This window comes from Onychomys torridus, chromosome 1 (genome assembly GCF_903995425.1).
Source record: "Onychomys torridus chromosome 1, mOncTor1.1, whole genome shotgun sequence".
In the NCBI taxonomy this organism is placed as follows: domain Eukaryota; kingdom Metazoa; phylum Chordata; class Mammalia; order Rodentia; family Cricetidae; genus Onychomys; species Onychomys torridus.
Genome location: NC_050443.1, coordinates 60,897,534 through 60,922,880, shown reverse-complemented (window position 1 = coordinate 60,922,880; position 25,347 = coordinate 60,897,534). Strand labels below are relative to the sequence as shown.

The window sequence follows — 25,347 nt, the reverse complement described above, 5'->3', positions numbered from 1 at the left end:
GCTTCTGTAGATGGGGAGACTATGAAGTGTGTGTTTAGAGAAAGCCTGGCTGTTAACTACATTGTTTTCTTTTGTGTCCCTCCACTGCTGTCAAAGCTCCATGACTGTGAGGGACCTTTGTTGGGCTAAAGGAATAACATGGTCATCAAGAAGAGCTTTGGGCATGCTGTGTCTAGATTATCTGCACTCTTGCTTCATTGAGAGCCTCACGCAGGGGCTGGTAGCTAAGTCCTATTCTATGATCTTTTCTCTGTGAAGGTCTTTTTGCCAGGAGACATCCCTGTTCTTTCCACTCTAAAGACTTTGGGCTGAAAATGGGACCAGTCGGCCTCCCCAGAATGGATGTGGTTTCCTAGGATTCACAAGGTCTGGAATGAGCACAGTGGTGACTGGCCTGACAGTGTCCTCCCGTAGAAAGTTGGCTTTCCCAGCATGCTGATGCTAGAACAGCAGAGTTGACAAGACAGGCTAGTGAGGAGGTGGACTATAACAGCTAAGTGCTGGTTATCTTGGAAGTTAGGGTGTGTAAGGCCACAGCCATGCTAAGGAGTGAGCATGCCCCGATGTCTTTGTTTAGTTTTGTTTTTTTGAGACAGGGTCTCTATGTAGCTCTGGCTATCCTGGAACTCACAGAGATCCACCTGCCTCTGTCTCCCAAGTGCTGGGACTAAAGATGTGTGCCACTACTAACTGGCTCCACCCCTGATATCTTTAGACTCAACAGACCTGTCAGGGAAACATGGCCTTATCTCAGAGACCCTTTTCACAGCAAGGGTTGCCTTTGTATTATTGATGAGCTCTTTCAGCCACCCAAAGCATTATTTACTTTTAATTTATTATTAGTGGTAGCAGTAGTACATGGATGTGCATGTGTGGGCACATGTACTTGTAGAGGTCAGAGGACCCGTGGAATTGATCCTCTCCCCCCACCTTTACATGGCTTCCAGGGCTTGAACTTAGGGTTTTACCTGCTGAGCATCTCTCCAGTTCCAAAGATGCTCAGTTTCTTCCTCAGTGCTGCTGGGATGAAACCCCGGGCACTGGGCATGCTGAGCAAGCTCTACCACTGAGTTACAGCCCCAGCCCAGAGAAGGATCTTAAGAGAAGGCTCCTTGAAGGAAAATGCACTTGACTCTATATATTTAACTGTTAAGAAACAATCATATGCATTAGCTGTTGTTTATATTCTAAAATTAAGTTTATTTTGTTTCACTTTTAAAAAAAGTTACCACCCCAGCTCAGGTGTCAGTTAATTGAATTGCAGACACAGGGACAGTTTCCTAGGAGCCAATGTGAGATCATAAATCCAAAGCAACTTCTCACTGAGACTATCGCTTACCTTTGAGTGTGAGAGTGTGCCTGTGTGTGTGTGTGTGTGTGTACACACGCATGCGTGCACCCAAATGCATGTGAGTGTTTAATCTTAGTTGTTTTCAGGGCTGGGAATTGAACCCAGGTCCTTACTCATACCCAGCAAGCACTACCGCTGTGCTGCGTCCCTGCCCCAGCTCTACGCCCCTGGTTTCCCCTTGCGAGGACTGGTTTATTTGAGACTTTGTCTCTCTTGGGCTGCTGTGTGGCTTTCTGAGAGAGCTTGTGATTTGCTTCTCTTTTTTTTTAACTAATCACTCAAAGTTAAGTATTGCTATGTCCTAAATATTTTAATTTTTAGTGTTTTATTGGTTTTGCTACATTAACCATAAAGTCGGATATTTATCTCTGAGTGGGGTGGCAATAACACTGTATTTTTTGTTTTCTGAAAAGAAATGGACTGTAAATGATATATACAGTATCGATAGTTTCTTTTCTTTTTCTTTGTTTTTGTTTTCTGAGACAGCGTTTCTCTGTGTAGGCCTTGGCTGTCACTCCCTCTGTAGACCAGGCTGGTCTTGAATTCACAGAGATCTGCCTGCCTCTGCCTCCCAAATGCTGGCCTAAAGGCATGCGCCATCATGCCTGGCTTTAAATTTTGTGTGTGTGTGTGTGTGTGTGTGTGTGTGTGTGTGTGTGTGTGTGTGTGTATGTATAGCTATAGTTTCTTTTTAGTTTTTTTGAGACAGGATTTCTCTATGTAGCTTTTGGAGCCTGTTCTGGAACTCATATTATAGACCAGGCTGACCTCGAACTCACAGAGATGCACCTGCCTCTGCCTCCCTAGCGTTGGGATTAAAGGTGTGCACCACCACTGCACGCAGGTATAGTTTCTTGAATCAGAAATTGCTTTATTCTGGCTTTCAACCTAATAAACCTTATTTATTTTACATTTGTGAAGGGCTTTCATGTGTATGATTTCATTTATTCCTAAAAGTCCACCTAGGAAGACTATTTTGAGGAAGGAGAGAGGAAGAATGAGGGGGGAGGGTAGACATGTAGATGGACATGATTGATGGATGTCTGAATGTCACAGGGATCCCACAAGTAGAAGACATCTCCCAACACAGAAAACAAACAAACAAACAAAAAAACAAAAAAACCCAGATTGTCCCCAGACTGAGCCAGGCATGGTGGTGTGGTGCGCGCTTAAAGTCCCTCCCTTCAGGAGGCTCTGCAGGGGGGTCACCCAAGTCCTCAAGCTAAAGACCAGCTTGGGCAACACATTGAGACACCCCATCCCCAGTCACCCTATGGGAGGCATCTCTTTATTATCATTTTCTGATGAAGAAGCATCTGGGTTCCCCTGTCATGTGCCTTCAAGTTCTGTGACTAAAAGAGTATTGAGAGGAAGACACAGCCCCTCATCTTTGCCGTGTGGACGGCCTTTGTCCACTGCTGACTGCTGTGTGTTAGGGTCTCTTAGTTAGGGTTACTATTGCTGTGTTGAAACACCAGGACCAAAACAACTTGGGGCGGGGGAGAGAAGGGTTTATTTGGCTTATGCTTCCACATCACAGCTCGTCACGGAAGGAAGTCAGGACAGGAAGTCAGGACAGGAAGTCAGGACAGGAACTCAGGGCAGGATCCTGGCGGCAGGAGCTAGTGCAGAGGCCATGGAGGAGTGCTGCTCACTGGCTGGCTTCCCATGGCTTGCTCAGCCTGTTTTCTTATAGAACCCAGGACCTCCAGCCCAGGGATGGCACCACCCACCCTCCCCCATCAGTCACTGATTCAGGAAATGTCTTACAGCTGGATCTTACAGAGGCATTTTCTCAATTGACTCTAGCTGTATTAACATAAAACTAGCCAGCACGGGGAGACAGCAGTCCGGTGGGTTCAAACACCATGAAAGAAGTGGTTGAAGGGACTAAGGTTGTTAGTGAGGTATATGCTGTCACTGTAGGCGAGAGTTGGATGAACTGGTCCAGGGCAAGAACTCAAAAGATTTTTTAAAATCAAAATTGTCCAAAGGTATAAATTGTCACAGAAGACGCTTTTTTCTGATTGTTTCAGTTTGGAAACATCATGGGAAAGACGGGACGTTTTGAGGAGTGTAGGAATTGGTTGGTCTGGTTTGGTGGGCCCATCAAGATGCCGAGCCATCCATAGCTACAAGCTTTCAAGTAGGCCTGGGATGTGGCGGAAGTGTGTAGACTGAGGAACAGTCTGCTTGGAGACCCCTCAACTTAATGGCTTTCATGTTCTCTTCAGGTTCTCTTACTCTAGAATCTTGACCTTCTGAGCTGCAGGAGTGCTAGCCCTGGGCTGTCTCCGCAGTTTGGAGCTGCGATTGTTTTGGGGTGTGTGGGGAGATTCTCTAGGCTGCTGTGCTGTTAGATTGGTTTTAAGCCTTTGCCTTTCCCCCAGCATTCTCTGCCCTGGCCAACATCAACCTGGCGTTAGAGCAGGGCTGTGCGATGGCCCTGCTCAAGGCTCTGCAGTCACCGGCTCTGGGCCTCCGAGGGCTGCAGACCCAGAACAGCGACTGGTACCTGAAGCAACTCCAGAGCGACCAGCAGCAGAAGAGACAGGTGGGCTGCCTGGCCTTCTTGATTCTGTGCTCAGCCCCCCAGGTGTCTGCCCCTGGCTTCCACACTGTCCCCCCCCACCCAGGTGTCTGTCCCTGGCTTCTACACTGTTCCCCCCACCTAGGTGTCTGTCCCTGGCTTCCACGCTGCCCCCCAGGTGTCTGTCCCTGGCTTCCACTCTGCCCCCCAGGTGTCTGTCCCTGGCTTCCACTCTGCCCCCCAGGTGTCTGCCCCTGGCTTCCACACTGTCCCCCAGGTGTCTGCCCCTGGCTTCCACACTGTCCCCCAGGTGTCTGTCCCTGGCTTCCACACTGTCTCCCAGGTGTCTGTGTCCCTGGCTTCCACACTGTCCCCCAGGTCTCTGGCTTCACTTCTGTGTGGTCTCTCGGGTATTTACATGGCCATTCCCTAATACAACTCTTCCTTAACACAACTTAGGCTGGTGGCATTTTAAATTTCAACTAGAGTACATACACATTCTCTAAAGCCCAGTTTTACTCTCCATTACCCACTCCTCCAGTCCCCTCCCTCCAAGGGAAGTCTGAAGTCTTTCATTCTTCCTTCAAGAAAAGCCCATGTCACTGGTTTCCTCTGGCTAACACTGGAGAATACTTCAGGTGCTCCTCAGGGTGGATCATGTGGGATTCCACTTGTATAGGCTTTTCCCTGAAGATCAAATAGGAAAGCCTCCTCTTACTTGTCTAGATAAAGACAAGTGTACATCTTACAAATTCCCAGCATGCATTGGTTAAATAAGCCACATTACTACCCTTGCGAGTCCATAAATATTTACTCATAGAACATTTCAGTGCTTTACACACACACACACACACACACACACTCACACATGGGCATGTGCCGATATACTAGAATATGGAAAGCCACTGTACCCCAGGTTTGGCAAGGGCTTGGTTGTATGAAGCCTGGAGCCGTCTCTTACGTCTCTGGTTCTCTGTCCCTTGTGTCTGCCATGAAGAGAACTTTCAGCCCCAGAGGCCTACACATGAACAATCATCCCCACAGTGTCCTTTGCTTTCCCTAGGGTGGCCAGACTGACCCCTTGCAGAAGGAGGAGGTACAGGCCGGAGTGGACGTTGCCAATAGTGCTGCCCAGCAATACCAACGAAGTAAGTCCCTTAGCCCCAGGCCAGGGAAATGTTCACGGGGAGGAAAGCTGTGGCTTTGTCATTTAAGGGTCTGGAGTTGTGTCACCTGGTACCTGAGCCTCCTGGTCATGATGAAAAGCCACATACTTTTGGTGGCCACAGGGTTCTTGTAGTTTTTAAAGCAGAACTGGAGTCCCGCAGATTCACTCTGGCTAAAGAAGCCTTTGTGGGTAGTTAGGGAAGTGTCTGGAGAAGTTGGCACTTAGAGGGTAGAGATTTGGGCTGAGGAGGAGAGAACATTCCTGATTGTGGCAGGAAGGAGAAAAAGAGTAGAGCAGTAGACAGTGCCCACGGGCAGGGGAGTTCAGAGCAGTGGCTGCTCTGCCGGAATGCTGCACTTGGTCGTTTGGGCCAGTGGCGTCAGGTGCAGGTGGGGAGCTTTGAAGGGCAGCCTCATTAGAAAACGGTGATCGCACACCTGCTGACTAGTGCAGGCAGGAAATGGAGGCGAAGAGGGAAGGGACTCTTTTTTTTTTCTAGACCCAAGCTGGGTTTTATTGAAGTGCTAAGTGTGAGCTCCAGTCAGGGTAGCCAGGGAAGGGAGGACAAAGGTGTAAGCTGTGAAGTGATGGGTGACAGACCCCGTGTCCATGATCCTGCCTCCTCTGTCAGCCACAGGATGAGTAAGCACCGGTAACTGGGCTCCCTCCCCCAGCATGCTCAGTCCTGCAGCGCCCCAACCTGTGGGCCGTCTTGTACCCGGGTCAGGCACAGGAATGCAGGGGAACAAAAGGTGCTTTCCAGGACAGGAGGCCTCCTTCTGGAGTGCCCCCAGCTGGAGGTCCTGGGCCATTCAGGAGGCAGCTTTGAAAAGGGAGACTGAGGGCCTGGCCTGGAGGCGGGGTGAGGGGGCTGGGGCTGGGGAGTGGGTGGGTGGGGGAGTGGAGTCAGCCCTGCACAGAGGCCAGAAGTTCTGGGGAACCAAGGGTGCAGGCAGCCCTCATGCTCAGATGGACTAGTTTTCAAAGCTAGTTTGGCCTTCTTGGGATAAGGAAGAGGAAGATGGCAGCAGTGGGACAGAATGTTTTTCCTGACGTGGCCCTGCTATATGAATTCTATATTGTCGGCACAGTCTAGCATGTGCGAGACAAAGGCATTGTCTGCAAACTGCAAAAGCTCTCATATAAAGTGTGGCAGAGATGCCAGCCTATAGCTCCGTAGATACCCAGGTAGGTAGGTGTGGCCATTGGCATGTAGGTAAGCAGGTCCTAATGCCTGTAGCATGGAGGGCAGAATCAGCCTGCAGGAAACTCAAAACTGGCATGAAGACATCTTTGTAGACACGTATGACCCGGAGCCTGTCACCTCAGCTTCCTAAAGCTGCCCCTCAACCGTGGTCCAGACAGTGCTAGCCTGCCGGAGTCTTGTTCGAAATCAGGTGCCGGGTAAATCAGCCACTTGCCCGAGAGAGCATGCTGGGTGATAGCCAGCTGGTACAATGTACCTGGTATGATGGACTGACTGCCTGCTGAACTGTACAGCCGCCCATCCTGCCTGTGGGTCCTGCACATCCAGGTTAGGGGTGGATCCTTGCCCACGGACTGTAGTCCAGCCCATAGGCTCAGTGTTGGGTGAACAAGGTCCTTATGTAGGTGACTTGAATATGTGGGTGCTTGGCTTCCCAGATCTGGAGCTCAGTCACAGGCTTGGTGCTGCCCTTACACCAGCAAGAGGTCTGTGCTGCCATGGCCTCTGCAGGCACTCCACAGTGAAGCCATTCTTCGACCTGCATTCAGTGTGGGCTCAGCCTTGGGCCCGGCTCCATCCCTGCCCAGCTGTACCCTTCTCTGCTACTGTTGGGAGTCCATGCCCTGCTGCCGCTGCTGTGCCCCACCCCCACTACAGGGCTGCTGCTACTACCCTCTTCAATGAGGTGGTGGGTTTTCAGAGATGAGAGTTCCACTTCAGGCATCATGGCTGATACTATAAGTACAAAATGGAACTTTATTCTATAAAAATTGGTATCTCCTAGCCAGAATTGGTGACCTACACCTAATCCCAGAAATTCCCGAGACAGGAGTGTCTTTATGAATAAAGCCAGAGTAGAGCTACATAGTGAAACCTGTGTGTGTGTGTGTGTGTGTGTGTGTGTGTGTGTGTGTGTAAATGGGAGTATGCAGTACTAGAGAGATGGTTCAACAGGGCAAGCATTTGCTACTTAAACATGAGGACCAGGATTCTGATTCCCCAGGATTTAGGTGAAAGCCCGGTGGGCGTGGCAGCTGCTTTGTAATCCCAGTGCATGGTAGGCAAGATGAATAGCCAGACTGGCCTGAAACTGGCGGATTCCAGGTTCAGCAGAGACCTTGCCCCAGTGAATAAGGTCAGGAGTGATCAAGACACCCAGCATCAACTTAAGGCCTCCACATATGTCCTGCCACATGTGTCTACACACATGTGAACATGCATAGACATGTATACTCCACAGAAATTTTAAAGCAGATTGTGGGTAGGCGAGGGGTTGGACGTGTGTGGTGCTACTGGCCCAGGGGTTAAGTGCATTTGCCACTCTGCAGAGGACCAGATTTAGTTCCCAGCACTCCCATGGTGGTTTATGGCCATCTGCAATTCCAGTTCTAGGGCATCTGACACCTACTTCTGGCCTTCATGGATACCAAGCACTCATGCAGCACACATCCATCCATCCTACCAAAACATCATACACATAACATAAAAATAATTAAAAAAATAATAAAAGCAGTCAGGCATGGTGGCATACTCATTTAATCCCAGCACTTGGGAGGCAGAGGCAGGTGGATCTCTGTGAGTTCAAGGCCCGGGAGTTGTAAGGCAGCCAGAGCTACAAAGGGAGACCCTGTCTCCCACACACAACAAGGCACTGTTTCTGCGCAGGGCTCTGAGCCCGCTGCTTGTTGACCTGTTTTCTGTCAGGATTGGCAGCAGTAGCAGCCATCAATGCGGCGATCCAGAAGGGCGTTGCCGAGAAGACCGTTTTGGAGCTGATGAATCCCGAGGCCCAGCTGCCCCAGGTGTATCCGTTTGCGGCCGATCTCTATCAGAAGGAGTTGGCTACACTGCAGCAACAGAGTCCTGAAGTAAGTTAACTGAGCCCGTTCTTCTGCGAGCAGAATGGGGTGGAAGTGAATTTAATACCCACATCCCGGTATGCTCGGGTAGAAGCGTCTTCCCGAAACTCGGGTTACCGAGTGGAACTTGCAGTTCCCTTGGTGTTGGAGAGCGTCTTTCCTCAGTGTTTTCCTCCTCTCCCTCCTGTCCAGCATAGCCTCACCCATCCTGAACTCACCGTAGCAGTGGAGATGCTCTCTTCCGTGGCCCTCATCAACAGGGCTCTGGAGTCAGGAGACATGAACACCGTGTGGAAGCAGCTGAGCAGTACAGTCACAGGCCTTACCAATATTGAGGAGGAAAACTGTCAAAGGTGGGAGCCCAGAGCGTGTGCCTCGGGTCCACTGCATGACGCTTACCTCTGTCTTCTCGGTCTACGCTCCTGGTTTCACTCCAGGCTTAAATCCTCCTCATGTGCTGTCAGTCCATTGCAGACACCATGACATTCTGCTTGGGTTGGGGTTGGGGTTGGAACCAGGGCCTCATACATGATGAAGCGAGTGCCCTACCACTGCTGTGTCCCCAGCTTGGCCCGCTTGCCTGTCTTTAGATGAGCCCCTTCCTCTAGAGTTGGTCTTCTAGAAAGAGAGTCTAAGTGGTTTCCCTGTTTATGTTTTAAGGCCGCTCTGCAGTCCCAGAACTTGCCTATGGCTTATATCAGACATTTCCCAGCTTCTAGAGACTTTGTTCCTTGACTAATCATTCTGAAGGGTTTTATCTTGTATTTGGGGCTGGGACAGGTATCTCGATGACTTGATGAACTTGAAAGCTCAGGCACATGCCGAGAATAATGAATTTATTACATGGAATGACATCCAGGCTTGTGTGGACCATGTGAACCTGGTGGTCCGTGAGGAACATGAGCGTGAGTAATCATCGTGTCCCTTCAGAAAAGGGGGCCGTTAAAGATGATGTGACTTGGGGCTGGGAGGATGGCTCAGTCAGTAAAGTGCCTGCCCTACAAGGGTGAAGTCATGAGTTCAGATCCCTATACCCATGTAAAAATTGGGGTGCTGATGTACATCTATAAATCCAGTACTGGGGAGGAGGGAGGCAGAGACAAGACACTCCCTGGGAGCTCATGATCAACCTAGTGATTAGGGCAAATACCTGATATCAACCTCTGGCCTCCAAATGCATGCCCACATACCTGCACATATGCCCACACACGCAACTGGCACAGACCCGAGGTATATACATAAACACATACATACACCACAAGCTGGTTCTAAATATCGCTTCTCCAAGGCTTTTGAATGAAATATTAAAATGTATATGTCTATATATTACACACACACACACACACACACACACACACACACACACACACACCCCTCTCAAATAACTATGGTTGTCTACTGTTTTCGTACACCAGACAGTTATTATAGTTGGGTATGTGTCTTATAAATACATTTTTGGGGGGAGGTGAATTTACATGATCTGTTACAGCTGTAAGAGATAAGTTATAACAAGTGGTTCTACCACAAATGCCTGAATTGTGTCATCTAGCACAGGTTGAGGGCACAGTCCCCACAAGACCCCTCCTGGTGAGACGTCAGCTGCAAGCTCAGGCTGGGTCTCACTTCTGAACAACTTCTGAACAAAGCGGAGGTTTAATGGTTTGCAGGAATGGCTCTTAGAACTCAGAATCATGCTAGACTTGGGATTATAGTTGGATTATAAAGGGTATAAATCAGGAGGCAAAGGAGGAGAGCCAGGGACTGTCTGCTGTTGGGATGTGTGGTCCTCAAGCTAATGTCACTGAGCAGGGAAGCTCACCTGAGCTTTGGGAATCCAGAATTGACTTCCTTACCTACACACGATTGGTTGAATTATTGGCCATGTCTCTGGTAATCAGGAGGCTGGGCTGATACTGCACAACTTCAAGCCGTGTCTTACATCCGGCATGGCCAGCCCCATCCTGAAACTACCCTGGGGCCCACCATAGGATGTCTCCATAGGCACACCTTCAGGTGTGGTGGGAGGTACTTACGTAAAAGACAGGTGCTCTGTCCTTCAGGACATTCCAGGCTTCCTCTCAGAACCCAGCCGAATGCTGCAAAGTACAGCAGAGTCTTCCCCAACATAGCCTGGCTGCCCGAGTGGGTGTTTCCAATTTTAGTTTGTTTTCCCTGTGAGAAACACTCAAGTGATTGGTGGGAGGGCCTGGAATGGGCAATCCTGGGCTTAGGTCTTCATCTGCCTCTCATTTGCTGTGTGAGCCTAGGGAGGAGGCCCCAAGCCTCCTGTTCCATTCAGTAAAAATGATGAATGATTTTGATTGCACATCTGAATGTTTCTGAAAGCAGTGGAGCCGGTTTGATTGACCCTCATCACTTCCTCAGCGTGTGGTACTCAGGTTTGGAATCTCAGCAGTCAGGAGGCCTGGTCATTAAAGCCAGCCCGAGCCTCATAGTCAGACTGTCTGAAACAAAAGCAAAATTCCGTCATGTGAGTTAATGCATTGAAAATGAAACAAAAGAACCTGAGCTTCCTGTAGGAATGGATAGGATGAGGGAGTTTAGATGAAATAACTAAAATATGTTTTTGAAATACAGTGCTGTGCAATTGTGGCTTGAATCATGATTACTCTTAGGTGTGAGTTTATGGAGTTAGCACCGTGTCTTGCTGGTCTTGAACTTGTGGGCTCACATGATTCTCTTCTGCCAACCTCCTGAGTAGCTGAGATTATAGGGTTGGTTTGTTTCTAAATTTCTTAGCTAAAAACTAACTTTTTCTCGGTAATTAGGGATTTTGGCCATCGGTTTGATTAATGAAGCCCTGGATGAAGGGGACGCTCAGAAGACTCTGCAGGCCTTGCAGATTCCTGCGGCTAAACTCGAGGGCGTTCTTGCGGAAGTGGCGCAGCATTATCAAGACACACTGATCAGAGCGAAGAGAGAAAAGGCCCAGGTGAGCGGAGTGTTCTGATTGGGAGCAGTCAGCCTCTTGGAGCAAAGGTGGGGACAGCCATGACACCCTGTCCCATCCCTGACCCTGGAGAGACTCAGGAGAGACAAACCCTTCACCTTCTGGGAACTCATGTTCGTCTCTTGTATATGTCTCTTTAGCAAAGTTCTTTTTAAAATTAAATTGAATATTCTTAGTTAGCTTCCAAAGTGGCAAGTTTCTTCATGGCAGTTTTATAAATACGTAGTTTTGATTGGCTCTCCCCTCCCACCTCTACACCCCCATCCTTGCTGATACTGTTCAGAGTAATTGAAATATAAGATCCTGAAAAAGACAAGTCATGTGAAGTATTCAGTTGTATGAACTTTCAGAAGTGAATGCACCTGTGTGGTGGACATTCAGATTATATAGCAAGAGTTATCAGCACCCCAGAACTCTCACACATGTCTCTTTCTGTTCATACCCACCCCCTCTTCATTTGGTGGTCCTCACTATCCCAATTTCAGACACTTTTGCCCTATAGTTAAGTGCATCCATACGTTGTGTGTGCCTCTGTGTCAGGCTGCTTTTGTCCAACATGCTAGTGACATTCATCCATGTGACCATTGTTGTGTATGATCTTGTTGTATGGTTATTTTCTGTTTCTGGGAGTTCTGGATTCCTATTTCTTGACTTATTGGAAGGTTCTTCTATGAGAATTCTAATATATGTCTTTTGGTAAATGGGGGGTCTGTGGGAGTCCAGCTCTGACCTACTCCTACCTTTTCTATGGTTCTTAGGAGGAGGAGAGAGAGATAAGAAAATATCAGATAGAGAGATCTGGAAGATAAGAAAAAATACAGAAACACAGGATAGCATTGGGAGGGCCTGGATCAATACCCAGCAGCCTTGAAGGTTTATTCAAAAGGCTTTTTATAACATGACAAAGGGTGAGGCAAAAGACTTCCCTCTTTCAAGATCAAAGCATACTGCACAGCCAAGTGCAGACCCTTCCAAACACCTGGTAACCAGGCCTGTGGTCAAATCATCTCCTTATGCAGCCCAGTTGGGTAAAGCAAGCTCTGATTCTCTGACCCTGAGTAATTTGGGCCTCCACAGGTAAATAGATGCGTGTGGGTGGTGCAGCTCAGTGGTGGAGTGCTTGCTTAGTATGTATGAGGCCATGCATTTGCTCCCTAACACCTCAAAACAAAACAAAAAATCAATTATGTATAAATTTAGGACAGCCATTAGTGGGTCAGAGGTAGTACATAGAAGTCAAGCTTTAGTGGAGAATGCCATGTTTGCTTTACAATGTTTTTATTGAAATATAACTCACATATCATGTAACTCACCATTTTAAAATGTGTTGGTGGTTTCCAGTATAATCATAGAATTGTGAATCTGAGTCTCTTTTAGGATATTCTCATCATCCCCAGAAGAAACCCTGTACCTGTTAGTAGTCCCTCACTATTGCTCAGTCTTCTCCTGCCTGTGCAACCATAGGTCCCCTGCTCTATGGATTTTTATATCCAGAACACTTTGTATAAATAGAATCATGTGATATACTGACTTTTGTGACTGCCTTTATTTAACTTTATCCAAGTTATAGCCTGTGAGTGGAGTTTAAAGCATTTCATTTTGCTGTGGAATAACTTTGCAAAGTTTATTAAGAGTAGGAGAAAGGGCTGGGCGTGGTGGTACAGGCCTTTAATCCCAGCACTGGGATGCAGGCAGATCGTTATGAGTTTGAGACCAGCCTGGTTTACAAAGTGAATTCCAGGACAGCCAGGGCTACACAGAGAAACCCTGTTTCAAAAAAAAAAAAACAAAACAAAACAAAAGAAAAAGAAGGAGGAGGAGGAAGAGGAGGAGGAGGAAGAGGAAGAGGAGGAAGAGGAGGAGGAGGAGGAGGGGGAGGAGGAAGAAGAGGAGGAGAAGAAGAAGAAGAAGAAGAAGAAGAAGAAGAAGAAGAAGAAGGAGAAGAAGAAGAAGAAAACATCATCATCACCACCACCACCCCCCACCCCCACCCATAAAAAGGAGAAGGAGAAAATGAAAGTTACAGGATCCTTGAGGAACATTACAGGACCGAGTGGGTAAATGGCACTTCGGGTAGAATTGTCTTTTTTTAGGCATCCGTTTAGTTTCCAAGTCCTACAAGCCATTTAGGGAATAGTTTTAAAAATAATTATCAAATTCTAAATTTAGCAAGTAAAAGACCATAATTTAAATTTAGTCTGTAGCTGGGTGGGGTGGCACATGCCTGGGATCCCAGCTCTGAGGAGGTGGAAGCAGAATCAGGAATTCATGGTCATCCTCAGCTACGTAGTGAGTTCAAGGCCAACTTGGGCCTCATGAGACACTGTCTCAAAAACAATCAAAAAACCCACACAAGCTATTTAATTTGTAGTTCGCTTGGTAGTGTCTCTGTATTGGTTAAATTATTAAGGCCACTCCACGTAGTTAAAAGGGAGGTTTATTTTGTGGGGTAACTTACAAATGAAGGGGTAGGTTACAGGGTCTGGCAAGGGTATAGCGCAGTCCGGCGGTGTTCTCTGGAGAACTCTGCTCGGTCTACCTCCAGCGTCCAGAGTCCGGGAACCAAGAGACAGAGCTCTTCCTGATCCTTCGTCTTCCGCTTCCTCCTCTGCCCCGCCTTGTGGGCGTGACCATTACCGAAGCCTCAGTGGGGGTTGGAACTTCCAGGCCAATGCTGGGATGGCTACCCACTACATCTCTGTGTCTGTGGTGACCAGGGATAACACTGCCCTACAGACCTAGAGAAGTTTCTGACAGATTAACCAATTCTTTAAACACAGATTTTGTTGCGGTGCATCCTTTGATTGGTGCCAGCAAGTTTTCCTCTGCTGTCAGGGAGTGCCGTTGGTTAGACACTGACCTGATGGAGTGAGCACATCTCGGGCTTCCCTTTCGTCCTTTTTCTTGTTAGTTTTCTGAGTAGAGCATCGGAACTGACCTGTCCTCAGGTTGGCTTTCCCCCTCCTACACACTCACGTCTGCAATTAAGTTCATGTTTCCTGTTTCAGGGACTGCACTTTTTTTCAGTTCCAGGATCTCCATTTTGGTGTGTTTAAGAATGTGCTTTCTCTTCGTCTATTTGGTAATGCTCTCACACTTCAGTTCCAGACACAATTCCGTAGTTCTTTGAACTTAGATAAAATAGCCGATCTGAGTCTTTGTCTACAAGTTCAACATGAGGCTTTTTAGCGGTGATTTCTGTTGTCTTGTGGGTTTTTTTGTTTTATTTATTTATTTATTTATTCATTCATTCATTCATTTTTTTGTGTATGTTCTTTCCAGTCTCTTTGTATGTCTTATTTTTTGTTGTTGCTGTTTTGTTTTGATGATTTGTTTTATTTATTTATTCATTTATTTTTATTTTTATTTTTTGAGAGACAGGGTTTCTCTCTCTCCTGCCTGTCCTGGATCTCCCTCTGTAGACCAGGCTGGCCTCAAACTCACAGAAATCCACCTGCCTCTGCCTCCAGAGTGCTGGGATGAAAGGTGTGTACCACCGCTGCCCATAATGATTTTATGTTAGCACATTTTAATGATAATGTGGTAATTCCAGAAATCAGATTCTTCTCTCTCATAAATCACTTGTTTGGGGCTTTAGGGTTTTTGTTTTTGTTGAGACAGGGTCTTGCTTCAGTTTCCTGAGATTGCAGGTGCAGGGCACCATTCTTGCAGCTGGTCAGTGACTTTTGTGAGTTCTGTGAAGTGTCTGTGTCATGTATATGCACTAAAACTAAAATCTCCTCATCAGCTACTGATGAGCTAACAACTACACGGGTTTCCCAGAATCCATGGAGCCAGTGAAGCCTCGCACCCTGCTGAGGGCCCTCTGCTTCCTTCAGCAGGCTTTCTCTTCAAGCTTGTGACTCCCAGGGGCAGCCCTCCAAGGTGAGGGCTGAGAGCTCTAGGAGAGAATGCCACATTCGTTTACAATGCTTTCAGTGGAATATAATTTGCGTGCCATAAAATGCATCATTTGAAAATGTGTGCCAGCGTATCCACTGTGTTCATAGACTTGTGCAACCCTCACAATTTTAGAAATTCTCATCCTCCTCACACACACTATGTGTGGCCTCCTAGATTCTCATCCCAGGAAAACATCACATTTGTAAAGCTCTCTCTAAATAGCCATTCTCTAGATTTTCCTTCTAAGTTTTTCGGTTAGTGTTATGTTTTGTTTTTCGCCCTGACTCTTACCTCTCGCCCTTTGTCAGTCATGCTGAACAGCTAGGTAAGCCCCTGCCTGGGTCAGATGAGGACAAAGCCAGCATGTGAGAGCCACAGAGTTCATGCTCTCGCTCAGCGGGGTTCTTTCTGCCTTTGTGCCAGCAGACTGTTGCTAGTTCATCTCATCAGCTTGGAAAAGCTAGGGCTCGTCATTTGGGGCCAGCATTTTGTTGGTGGTAAGAGGTTTCTCAAGAGGTAGTCTGCCATTTTTCTTTCTTTCTTCCTTGACTTGAAATTAGTGTCTTCGGAGCGTTTACTAAAAATGAATTACCAGTCCCTGGGTAGTAGCGGCTGAATGCCAAGATGCCTGGCTTTTTTCATTCAGTTAATCCACAGCTCGTGTGTGGAGCTTCTTCTTATATATGAGTGATTTTAAAAACTCTCTTCCCATGTACACACATGTGCTTGCATGTATACACATATGTGCTTGTGTGTAAGCCACTAGTAACCAGTGCTAGCCTATCCTGACACGCCAGTCTCTTCACATTGCCTTGCCTTTTATACCTTAGCTCCAGGGCTTGGCTCTTAGAGGATTATGTGTGAAAGAAAGCGTTAATGGGCAGGGAGAGAGGACTGTGAATGGTCAGAATTCTTGCAGAGCTCTGTCTCTCCCTGCAGGGGAAGGCTGTGTTCGTCCTCCGGCTCTGCTGATAGCCGATTCTGCTTGGGATCTCTGTGAGATCAGCCTGGCAATGAACCAGCAGTAGCTGGATTCTAGCCCATGGAAGTGCTTCTGCCCTGATAAGGGTGGGGCTTGTTGGCTGCTTCTCTTGCAGACTTGGACCATCTGCCCTCTGACTGTTGACGTTTTTGTAGTCACAAGCCTGTGGCTGGCTCATTGTGGCTTCACGCTGGAGGTGATGTTTAGCATTTCCAGTACTTGAGTTGAGTGCTGTGGGATGTTCTGTATGTCACCTGCGGTGTGCTGCTCTGATTGGTTAATAAATAAAACACTGATTGGCCAGTAGCCAGGCAGGAAGTATAGGTGCGACAAAGAGAATTGGGGAAGTGGAAGGCTGGGGCATAGAGAACTGCCAGCCGCTGCCATGACAAGCGAGATGTAAGGTACCGGTGAGCCACAAGCCACGAGCCACGTGGTAAAGTATAGATGAATAGAAATGGGCTGAATATAAGAGTAAGAGCTAGACAATGGTAGGCCTGAGCTAATGGCCAAGCAGTTTAAATAGTATAAGCGTCTGTGTGTTTATTTTGTAAGTGGGTTGTTGGACTGACAGGGCTTGGCGGGGGCTGGAGAGAAGGTCTCCAGCTACAGTTGAGGACTCAGGGATTGTGTGTGGCATCTTGTGTCTTCATTACATGAAAGCAGAAGGAAGGAATATTTGAGAGGAGATAGGAGATAAGCAAGGAGGGACTAGAGAGGATGGAGGTGGGTAAAACAAAATGCTATATGTATTAAAGTGCCACATTATAACCTTTATATGTTAGCTTAAAAAATTCAACTATAGCAAGAAGGAAGCCAGCCACCTCTGCTGCATCACCTCTGCTGCGTCACCTCTGCCGCAGTAGTCAGCCCAGGCTGCACAGGTTCCGTTGACTCTCTCTTCACCATTTATGATTTTGTGTGGAAATGTGTTTTTAGTTTCTAGCAACTGAGTTAAAATGAAAGGCTTAAGCGGGACATGGCAGCACACACCTTTAATGCTAGCACTCAATCCAGGGCAGCCGGGCTGTGTAGAGAGATCCTTTCTCAAAAGAAAAAACCAAACAGAACAATAACAACCCCCCTGAAAACAAACAGAAAGGTTTAGACATGATCTGGCGACACCTGCAGGGACAGTCACCTGGGCTTTAAATCTGAGGAGTAAAAGGAATTGGTTGAAATTAGGCAGGACAGTCTTGAAAGCATTAGTTGTAATGGAGAATTGGAGCTGCCTCGTGTGTCAAGGGCAAAGGAGGCTTTCTACACTCGGTGTATTAACAGACACGCTCTGGCTTTTGTCACACTGTACAAGTCCCTGGATCCCTTCCTGGTGTGTCTGCTCCTGCTCCCTCTGCTGCTGTCAACTTCCTGAACTGCTTGGTTTGTCCTCATCCATCCTCTGCCTGCATCCGAGCCATCTCCCGATTAGCTTAGGGCAGGTTTTTGTTTGTTTGTTTGTTTGTTTTTTAAGAGATTAAAAAAAAAAATAGATTTTCTATTCGTTTTACATACCAACCACGGATTCCCCTGTCCTCCCTCCTCCCACCCCCCAGCCTCCCCCCCCACCCCCATTTCCACCTCCTCCAAGGCAAGGTCTCCCCTGAGGAGTCAGCAGAGCCTGGTAGATTCAGTTGAGGCAGGTCCAATCCCCTCCTCCCTACACCAAGGCTGAGCAAAGTGTCTCAGCATAGGCCCCAGGTTCCAAAAAGCCAGCTCATGCACCAGGGACAGGTCCCAGTCCCACTGCCTGGGGGCCTCCCAAGCAGATCAAGCTGAACAACTAGGGCAGGTTTTCTGAGGCCTAACTTTTTCCATTCAATTAATCCACAGCTTATGTGTGGAGCTTCTTCTATAGCCGAGTCCCAGAAGGCCCTCATCACGTATACCCTGACATCATGGCTCTATTATTGTTTTGCTTTTAATCATGTAGGAAACCCAGGATGAGTCAGCTGTGTTATGGTTGGATGAAATTCAAGGTGGAATCTGGCAGTCCAACAAAGACACCCAAGAAGCTCAGAGGTGTATGTATCCATGTAGTCATTGTTTTGTTATGTTTGGGTGGAGGGTGAGAGCCATAAGCCTTTGGTCTGGAGGGTAGGAGGGTAGGTGGCTAGCAGGTATGGTTGGGTGAAGTCATGTGAATGTAGACACCTTCTAAACTGCTCCATTAATAATTCTCTTCTGAGACAGTCGCCTTAGGAATCTTTGCCATCAACGAAGCTGTAGACAGCGGTGATGTTGGCAGAACTCTGAGTGCTCTTCGTTCCCCGGATGTTGGCTTATACGGAGTCATCCCCGAATGTGGGGAAACATACCTGAGTGATCTTGCTGAAGCCAAGAAGAAGAGACTAGCAGCAGGTGAGTTATGGGGGGTAAGTACATCCCCAGCTCATGAGGGGACAGATGTAGCGGAGGGGACAAGTGTCAGGAGAGGTACTTTAGTGTGGATGTGCAGTCTTTAGGTTCACTGTTCCGTAAAGAGTCCTAAGCTTTGAGCGCTTGGAGACAACTGTGTTAACTAGACCAATTTCATGAGGGTGTGGGAAAGATCGAGAGATGACTGCCTCTCCTTGGATGCCATAGGTCTGACTGTCTGAGGACAGTTGAAAGAAGTTCATAGCAGAGACCGTTTTGCAGCTTTCTCCTTCCTGAACTGCAGTGCTGCGTGGCCGCCCATCTTTTCAGGATAGTCTTCTGACATGCAGCTCTTACAGGCTTTGAGAGAAAAGATTAGTATGGTTGACCTGTGATGGGGCCTCCTAGGTATTCCTTTTATAATACGACATAGATGACATAAATGAGACATCACTTAGCCGAGGTTTAGTGGACACATGAGATTTAAGGGACAGGTTTTGGAAGATGTTCGGGTTCTCCCAGCTGCCCAGTAATCCTCTGGTGTTGGATATATCGGTGTGGGAGTGTGGCGCTGGGTTCCCTTCATTTTCCCTCTGTGTTCTGCCAGGGGACAATGACAGCAAATGGGTGAAGCACTGGGTGAAAGGCGGGTACTACTACTACCACAATCTGGAGACGCAAGCCGGAGGATGGGACGAACCCCCAGACTTTGTGCAGAATTCTGTGCAGCTTTCTCGAGAGGAGATCCAGGTAGGCCACCTCTCTTCACATAAGAAGGGTCTGAGAGAAAGTGCTTCAAGGTTAGTATCGGTTCAGAGGAGCCACACTGTGCTCAGAAGTCCTGGACTCAAATGTAGGCTGTGGAATGAATTGTTTTCAAGTAATTGTGTTTTAGTGGTTTGGGAGATGATGAAGTCTAAGTCTGAAGACATCTAAGTTGTACAATTCAGTGAGCTCCACGTGTGGTTCTTAAAGAAAACTTGGTGACCCTCTGCCTCTTGGCCTTAGAGTGCTGTGGAAACATCAGGCCCTGAACAGAGCCTGTGAGGGCAGGCAGAGATGGGGCTCTAGCACAGGGCGGTCATGGAAATGTTAGGGGAAAGTTTAATTCTGTCCTGGGGGGGAGGCAGCCTAAGTGACATTTTTTAACAGGTGAGTAACAGAGGAAAGAATGTTCTAGACAGAAAGTGTATAGTGCGGGAGTCACTGGGGTGGAAAAACCAGGACTGTGTGAGGAAAGATACACATGCAGCTGACTGACTGACAGACAGGTGCAGCTGGAGCAGTGAGGGAGGGCCCAGCGCCAGGCTGGGGAATGAAGGTTGCATCTAGTGATTTCTAGCCTTGGAGAGTCTCCCCAACCTCCCTAGGCACCGCCAGGCTTAGCAGCGATTGGCATGTGGGTCCAGCGTCACAGGACGGTGACGTTCCCTTACTTTTAGCACGTGACTTAATCTCTTACTTCCCCCAAAACCGTGGCTGCCACGTGTAGCCCCTCCCCACCCACTCTGCCCCTTTCATCTTACTGGACAGCCACTTCTTTGTTAGCCTCAGCAGGGACGGGTCTCCCTTGTAGAACTCACTGTGTGTTATTGCTTAACGTCTGCTGCCTTCCTCCCTGGTTCCTCAAGTCTTGACTCCTCATATTTCCCATTATTATACTTCTCTGAGTTGGAAGTGCAGGTGGGAGGTTGATCCTGTGGCTCTAAGGCAGAGCCTAGGAGTCCACATTTCTAACCAGTTGCCAGGCAGCGTGGTTGCAGTCACGCTAAGGACCGTGCTTTGCAGTGTCAGCCTCCACACTCTCATGTCTTCCTTACCCAAACTACAGGAAAAAAGGAAAGCAGCCGCCGTGGTGGCGTGTGCCTTTAATCCCACTCTGGAGGCAGAAGCAGGTGGAACTCGAGGCCAGCCAAGTGAGTTCTAGGACAGTTAAGGAGACGCAGAGACCCTTTTAAAAAAAGAGAAGAGGCAAAGCCCATAGGATTTTTCCGATTTGACCTAACCTACATTCATACCCGTCTTAAGTGCCTTGAAAGCTCGTCTGCCCCGATTCTCTCTATTTCCATCCACTTCCTAGCTCACAGCCAAGTAGCGTTTTGTCTGGCGACTTTAGTGAAAATGCTTTCTTTAGTATCCGGCGCCAGCCTTTGAATCGCCAGGTGCCTTTAGGAAGTCTGCAAAGCCCCTCAGTTCATCTCCGTGCTGTTCTCTCTGGATGTCCTGCTTCTGATGCCCTCTCATGATCTCGGCTTCTGCCTGACCCAGCTGTCAGCCCGCATCACCCCTCTCCCTACAGGGCTTGGAAGAGAGGGTCCTGTCAGGCAGTAAGCGACGACCGAGGCCTGCACCTCCATACTTTAGCCCTTCCCACACCGTTAGGTCTCCCTCCCCCGAGAACCAGACCTCTCAGACGGTTTGACAGAGGATGGAAACTGAGGTCACGTGTTAAGGGGTCTTATTGCACTTTGTTTTCTCTGTCTCACAGAAGGTGATTCTGGACTTCATCCATCAGGGATGGTGGCTCCTTAACATCAGAGTGCCAGGAGCCTCCAGCCTTCATGCTCTGCCCTTAGAACAGTCTCTCTATCTATTTATTTATTTACTCATTTATTTATTTATTTATTTATTTATTTGGTTTTTTGAGACAGGGTTTCTCTGTGTAGCTTTGCGCCTTTCCTGGATCTCACTCTGTAGTCCAGGCTGGCCTCGAACTCACAGAGATCCGCCCAGCTCTGCCTCCTGAGTGCTGGGATTAAAGGCGTGCGCCACCACCGCCCAGCACAAGCCCAGGACCTCTTACTGGGATTGCAATAGTACATTCTAATTCACCTCATTCACACTTACTTCAACATTCTTTCCCAGCATGCAGTGCGTGCGTGCGTGCGTGCGTGCGTGCATGCTCATATACATGCCTACACACCTATAATCCCAGTACTTGGGAGTCTGAAGCAGGATAAGAGTTAAAGGCCAGCTCAGGCTACATACCAAGACTCGGTCTCAAAAACAAAATAAAAATAACTGGGGGGTGTGGGGGATGAACACAACTCTCTCCTCCAGTCTGTTAGCTGTTCCACCAACAGCGCCATTTTTCTAAAAATAAATCTCTCTGTTGGAAAGTTAGTCTATTGTCCATCACCTGTAGTAATGGCCCAAACTTTCTAGACCGCTGAGCAAAACCCTTCCCAGTATGTGTGGTCAGGTGTCCTGCACACTTTAGTTCCAGGCTCTTCACCAGCATCATGTGTCAGTGGGGATAGGGTCATGGGTACGGGAATAAGGAATGAACTAAAGGCCTGGCCTTTAATATTTAATTATTAATCAATCAGCCTGGCCCTGGAAACCATACCTGCGGTCTTCATGCCCATTACTCAACTGAAGATTGGCCATAATGGAAGGAGACCAAAGTCAGCTTGTGTGCTCTGGGTGATGCTTTGTGTCCATTCTCTTGTCCCTGATTGTCACCAAATGCTTTTCCAGAGCTCCATCTCTGGAGTGACTGCTGCATATAACCGAGAGCAGCTTTGGCTGGCCAACGAAGGCTTGATCACCAAGCTGCAAGCCTGCTGCCGTGGCTACCTGGTTCGACAGGAGTTCCGATCCCGGATGAACTTTCTGAAGAAACAGATCCCTGCCATCACCTGCATTCAGGTACTTCACACAGGGAGCAGGCCTCTCAAACAGGAGGAATAAACTGTCACACTATGAAGTTGAATGTGTGAGTGTGTTTCTTGTGACCTCTTTTCTCATGGATGGTTGGTTACCTCCTGTTTGTGAAATTATAGTCATTGTGCTTAATGGTGGTGGTAATAGGCATTAAGGAGTACGCTTCATGTTTTCTTTCACTGTGTCTGTGGGCAACATTTGCACCTCTGGAGAGATAATAGTGATGGTGTTATAGTCACAACAAATAGAACAATGGTGCTTCAGTGACAATAGCAGGAAAAATTGAATTAGGAATGTTGGCTCCATTGCTTCTGGACATCGTGAGTCTCTTAAGTTTCCTTATCTGTGAAATGAGTATGTTAATGTAATCTCCCTTGCTTGATAACAGTAAGGATGACAAGTCGGTGTGACTGCGTTTTAAGGTGTTGACAAGTGTAGGCTGGGCATACAGCTCAGTGGTGGAGCATATGCAGCGTGTACACAGGCCATAGACTGGGTCTGTAGCACCAGAGCCCCAAACAAATCCATGTGAGGTGTTCCACTGATGCCAGGGACGCAGTGTTCTCCAGGTGGACATATGGCCCTTGTCTGCAGAGGCGTTCCTTCTATGGCTTCATCTGGAAGTTGTGCTTGGAGAACAGCAGGCTGAGATTTTTTTAATTTTCACTGATTCTCTGAAAATAATGCCACGTATACTGTGTGATGCTTTTAGTCACAGTGGAGAGGATACAAGCAGAAAAAAGCATATCAAGACCGTCTGGCTTACCTGCACTCCCACAAAGATGAAGTTGTGAAGGTAGGGTAGCCCAGCAGGGTTTGTCCATGGGGGGGGTGAAAGGCCATGTTGAGAAGGCCTCCTCTAAGTTCCAGGATCCATTTCCCACAGATTCAGTCCCTTGCCAGAATGCATCAAGCTAGAAAGCGTTATAGAGATCGCCTGCAGTATTTCCGAGATCACGTGAGTATCCTCAGGTGCAGCAGGCTGGTCAGGTGGGTTCTTCTGTGTCCCCGGTGACAGATGAGTAAAGGAAATCTCCTCTTGGTTCCTTAGATAAACGACATTATCAAAATCCAGGCTTTCATTCGGGCAAACAAAGCTCGTGATGACTACAAGACTCTCAGTGAGTAACCATGGCTCCGCAGTGAAGAGTTGAGGCAGTGCTTGGGAGCCCTCAGGTCCTGGGCACTCTCCACGGATCTCTTTGGTTGTTCTGAAGGCAAGGCTTGGGGGAACTTATGATTAAGCCCCTTTGCTAACATGTGGCTAGATGTCTTGCTGCTTGCTGGCGTAGCCCCCATGGTAACAGAAATAACACAACTAAGAAACTACACATGGTGGTTGTCTCAGCACATCTCAGGCCTGCGTGTTACTATCCCACGGGTCGCTAGAGCTTTAAGACAGTGCTGGTCCTTCCTCAGACTTAGAGTGTTTTCTGGTAACTTGGGTCTTCGTCTGATTCATATTTGCTTTGTCAGTCAATGCTGAGGATCCGCCTATGATCGTGGTCCGGAAGTTTGTCCACCTCCTGGACCAAAGTGACCAGGACTTTCAGGAGGAACTCGATCTTATGAAGATGCGGGAGGAGGTCATCACCCTCATCCGTTCCAACCAGCAGCTGGAGAATGACCTCAATCTCATGGACATCAAAATCGGACTGCTAGTGAAGAACAAGATCACGCTGCAGGTATGACCTAGTGCCTCGATCGGTGTGGGCACTTTGTACTGCTCCAGCCTGCCTCTCTCTTCTGAGAGGGCATGTGGGGGCTAACCTAGTCTAACAGGGAGTGTGGAGGCCAACCTAGTCTAACTGGGCGTGTGGAGGCCAACCTAGTCTAACAGGGAGTGTGGAAGCTAACCTTGTCTAAAGGAGTCTGGAGGCCAACCTAGTCTAATAGGGAGTCTGGAGGCCAACCTAGTCTAACAGAGAGTATGGAAGCTAACCTTGTCTAACAGGGAGTGTAGAGGCTAACCTAGTCTAACAGGAGTGTGGAGGCCAACCTAGTCTAACAGGAGTGTGGAGGCTAATCTAGTCTAACAGGAGTGTAGAGACTAACCTAGTCTAACAGGGAGTGTGGAGGCTAACCTAGTCTAACAGGAGTGTAGAGTCTAACCTAGTCTAACAGGGAGTGTGGAGGCCAACTTTCTTCTCCACTAATCCTCTTCTATTTCCACCCACTATCATTTTGTGTTCTACATTTTTGTTTGCTTAGAGACTAAGACTCCATGTCTGAATGTCTTGGTTCAGTTAATCACCTCATTTGTCCCTCTATTATCTGATTCAGGTTTTGTTCTAAGTTTTTATTAGAAATAGCATCCCAGTCAATGTCCAACTATAGTTGGAAAACTTGTTTGTTTTAGGACGAGGTCTCTGTGTAACTCTGAGCTCAAGGTACCATCTGGCCATCATCCACATAGCTAGGGCTGTAGACTCACCACTGTGACTAGCTGACTTGCTTTCCAGAATTATATTTTGAGGGATTTTATCCTTTAGGGTTTTAAACTTTAGGTATTTCAGACTTCAGGATATTTACTTATTATTTATTTGGGGGTTGGGCACGTGTGGAGGTCAGAGGGCAAGTTGCAGCTTATTTCCTTTGACCATACGGGACCTGTGGATCAAACTGTGGTTGCCAGGCTTGGCAGTGCCATTGCCCGCTGAGCTATCACACTGGCCACCCCCACCCCAGTTTATTTATTATTTTATGTGTGTATTTTGCCTGCTTATAAATCTATGTGCCACATCTGTGCTTGGTGCCCTAGAAGTGCTGAAGGAGGTGTCAGATCTCCTGGAACTGGAATCACAGATGGTTGTGAGCTGCCACTTGGGTGTTAGGAATCATACGTGGGGACCTCTGGAAGAGCAGCCAGTGCTCTTAACTGCTGAGCCGTCTCTCCAGCCCTCGACGCCTTTTTAAAAACCTTCTGTTTGTTTGTTTGCTTATTCATTTTAGGCGATATGGGAAATTGAACCAGGGCTTCACACACATTAGGCTGAGCTACATATCCAGCTCTCTACCTGTCCCCCCAGCAGGTTTTTGTAAATTTTATTTTGTGATGATACCTTGATAAGTTGTCCAGATTATACTCAACCTTGTAAAGTTTGTTTGTTTTTTGAGACAGGGTTTCTGTGTAGTCCTGGCTGTCCTGGAACTCCCTCTGTAGACCAGGCTGGCCTCAAACTCAGTGCTGGAATTAGAGGCTTGTGCCAGTACCGCCTAGCTTCGACCTTGTAATCTTTTGCCTTGATATCTTGAGTAATTAGGATTACAGGAGTTTGTCTGTTTATTATGATAGCTGAACCAGGATATTAGGCATGCTGGGCAGGTACTCTGCCCCTGAACTTTACCCCTTAAG

At 47.8% G+C, this 25,347-nt stretch overlaps 1 protein-coding gene across 1 annotated transcript in view; it reads left to right on the top strand.

Annotated features, from left to right (window-relative positions):
- Positions 1–25,347, top strand: part of Iqgap1 (IQ motif containing GTPase activating protein 1) — a 96,209-nt gene that overhangs the window by 48,186 nt on the left and 22,676 nt on the right. The window contains exons 10-23 of the mRNA XM_036185654.1: positions 3,742–3,905; positions 4,945–5,029; positions 7,961–8,124; positions 8,308–8,468; positions 8,896–9,020; positions 10,905–11,068; positions 17,902–17,992; positions 18,162–18,329; positions 18,934–19,076; positions 21,807–21,977; positions 22,705–22,788; positions 22,879–22,950; positions 23,044–23,113; positions 23,469–23,677. Of these exons, the coding sequence (XP_036041547.1) occupies positions 3,742–3,905; positions 4,945–5,029; positions 7,961–8,124; positions 8,308–8,468; positions 8,896–9,020; positions 10,905–11,068; positions 17,902–17,992; positions 18,162–18,329; positions 18,934–19,076; positions 21,807–21,977; positions 22,705–22,788; positions 22,879–22,950; positions 23,044–23,113; positions 23,469–23,677 (1,871 nt within the window). The remainder of the gene's footprint in view (positions 1–3,741; positions 3,906–4,944; positions 5,030–7,960; positions 8,125–8,307; positions 8,469–8,895; positions 9,021–10,904; positions 11,069–17,901; positions 17,993–18,161; positions 18,330–18,933; positions 19,077–21,806; positions 21,978–22,704; positions 22,789–22,878; positions 22,951–23,043; positions 23,114–23,468; positions 23,678–25,347) is intronic.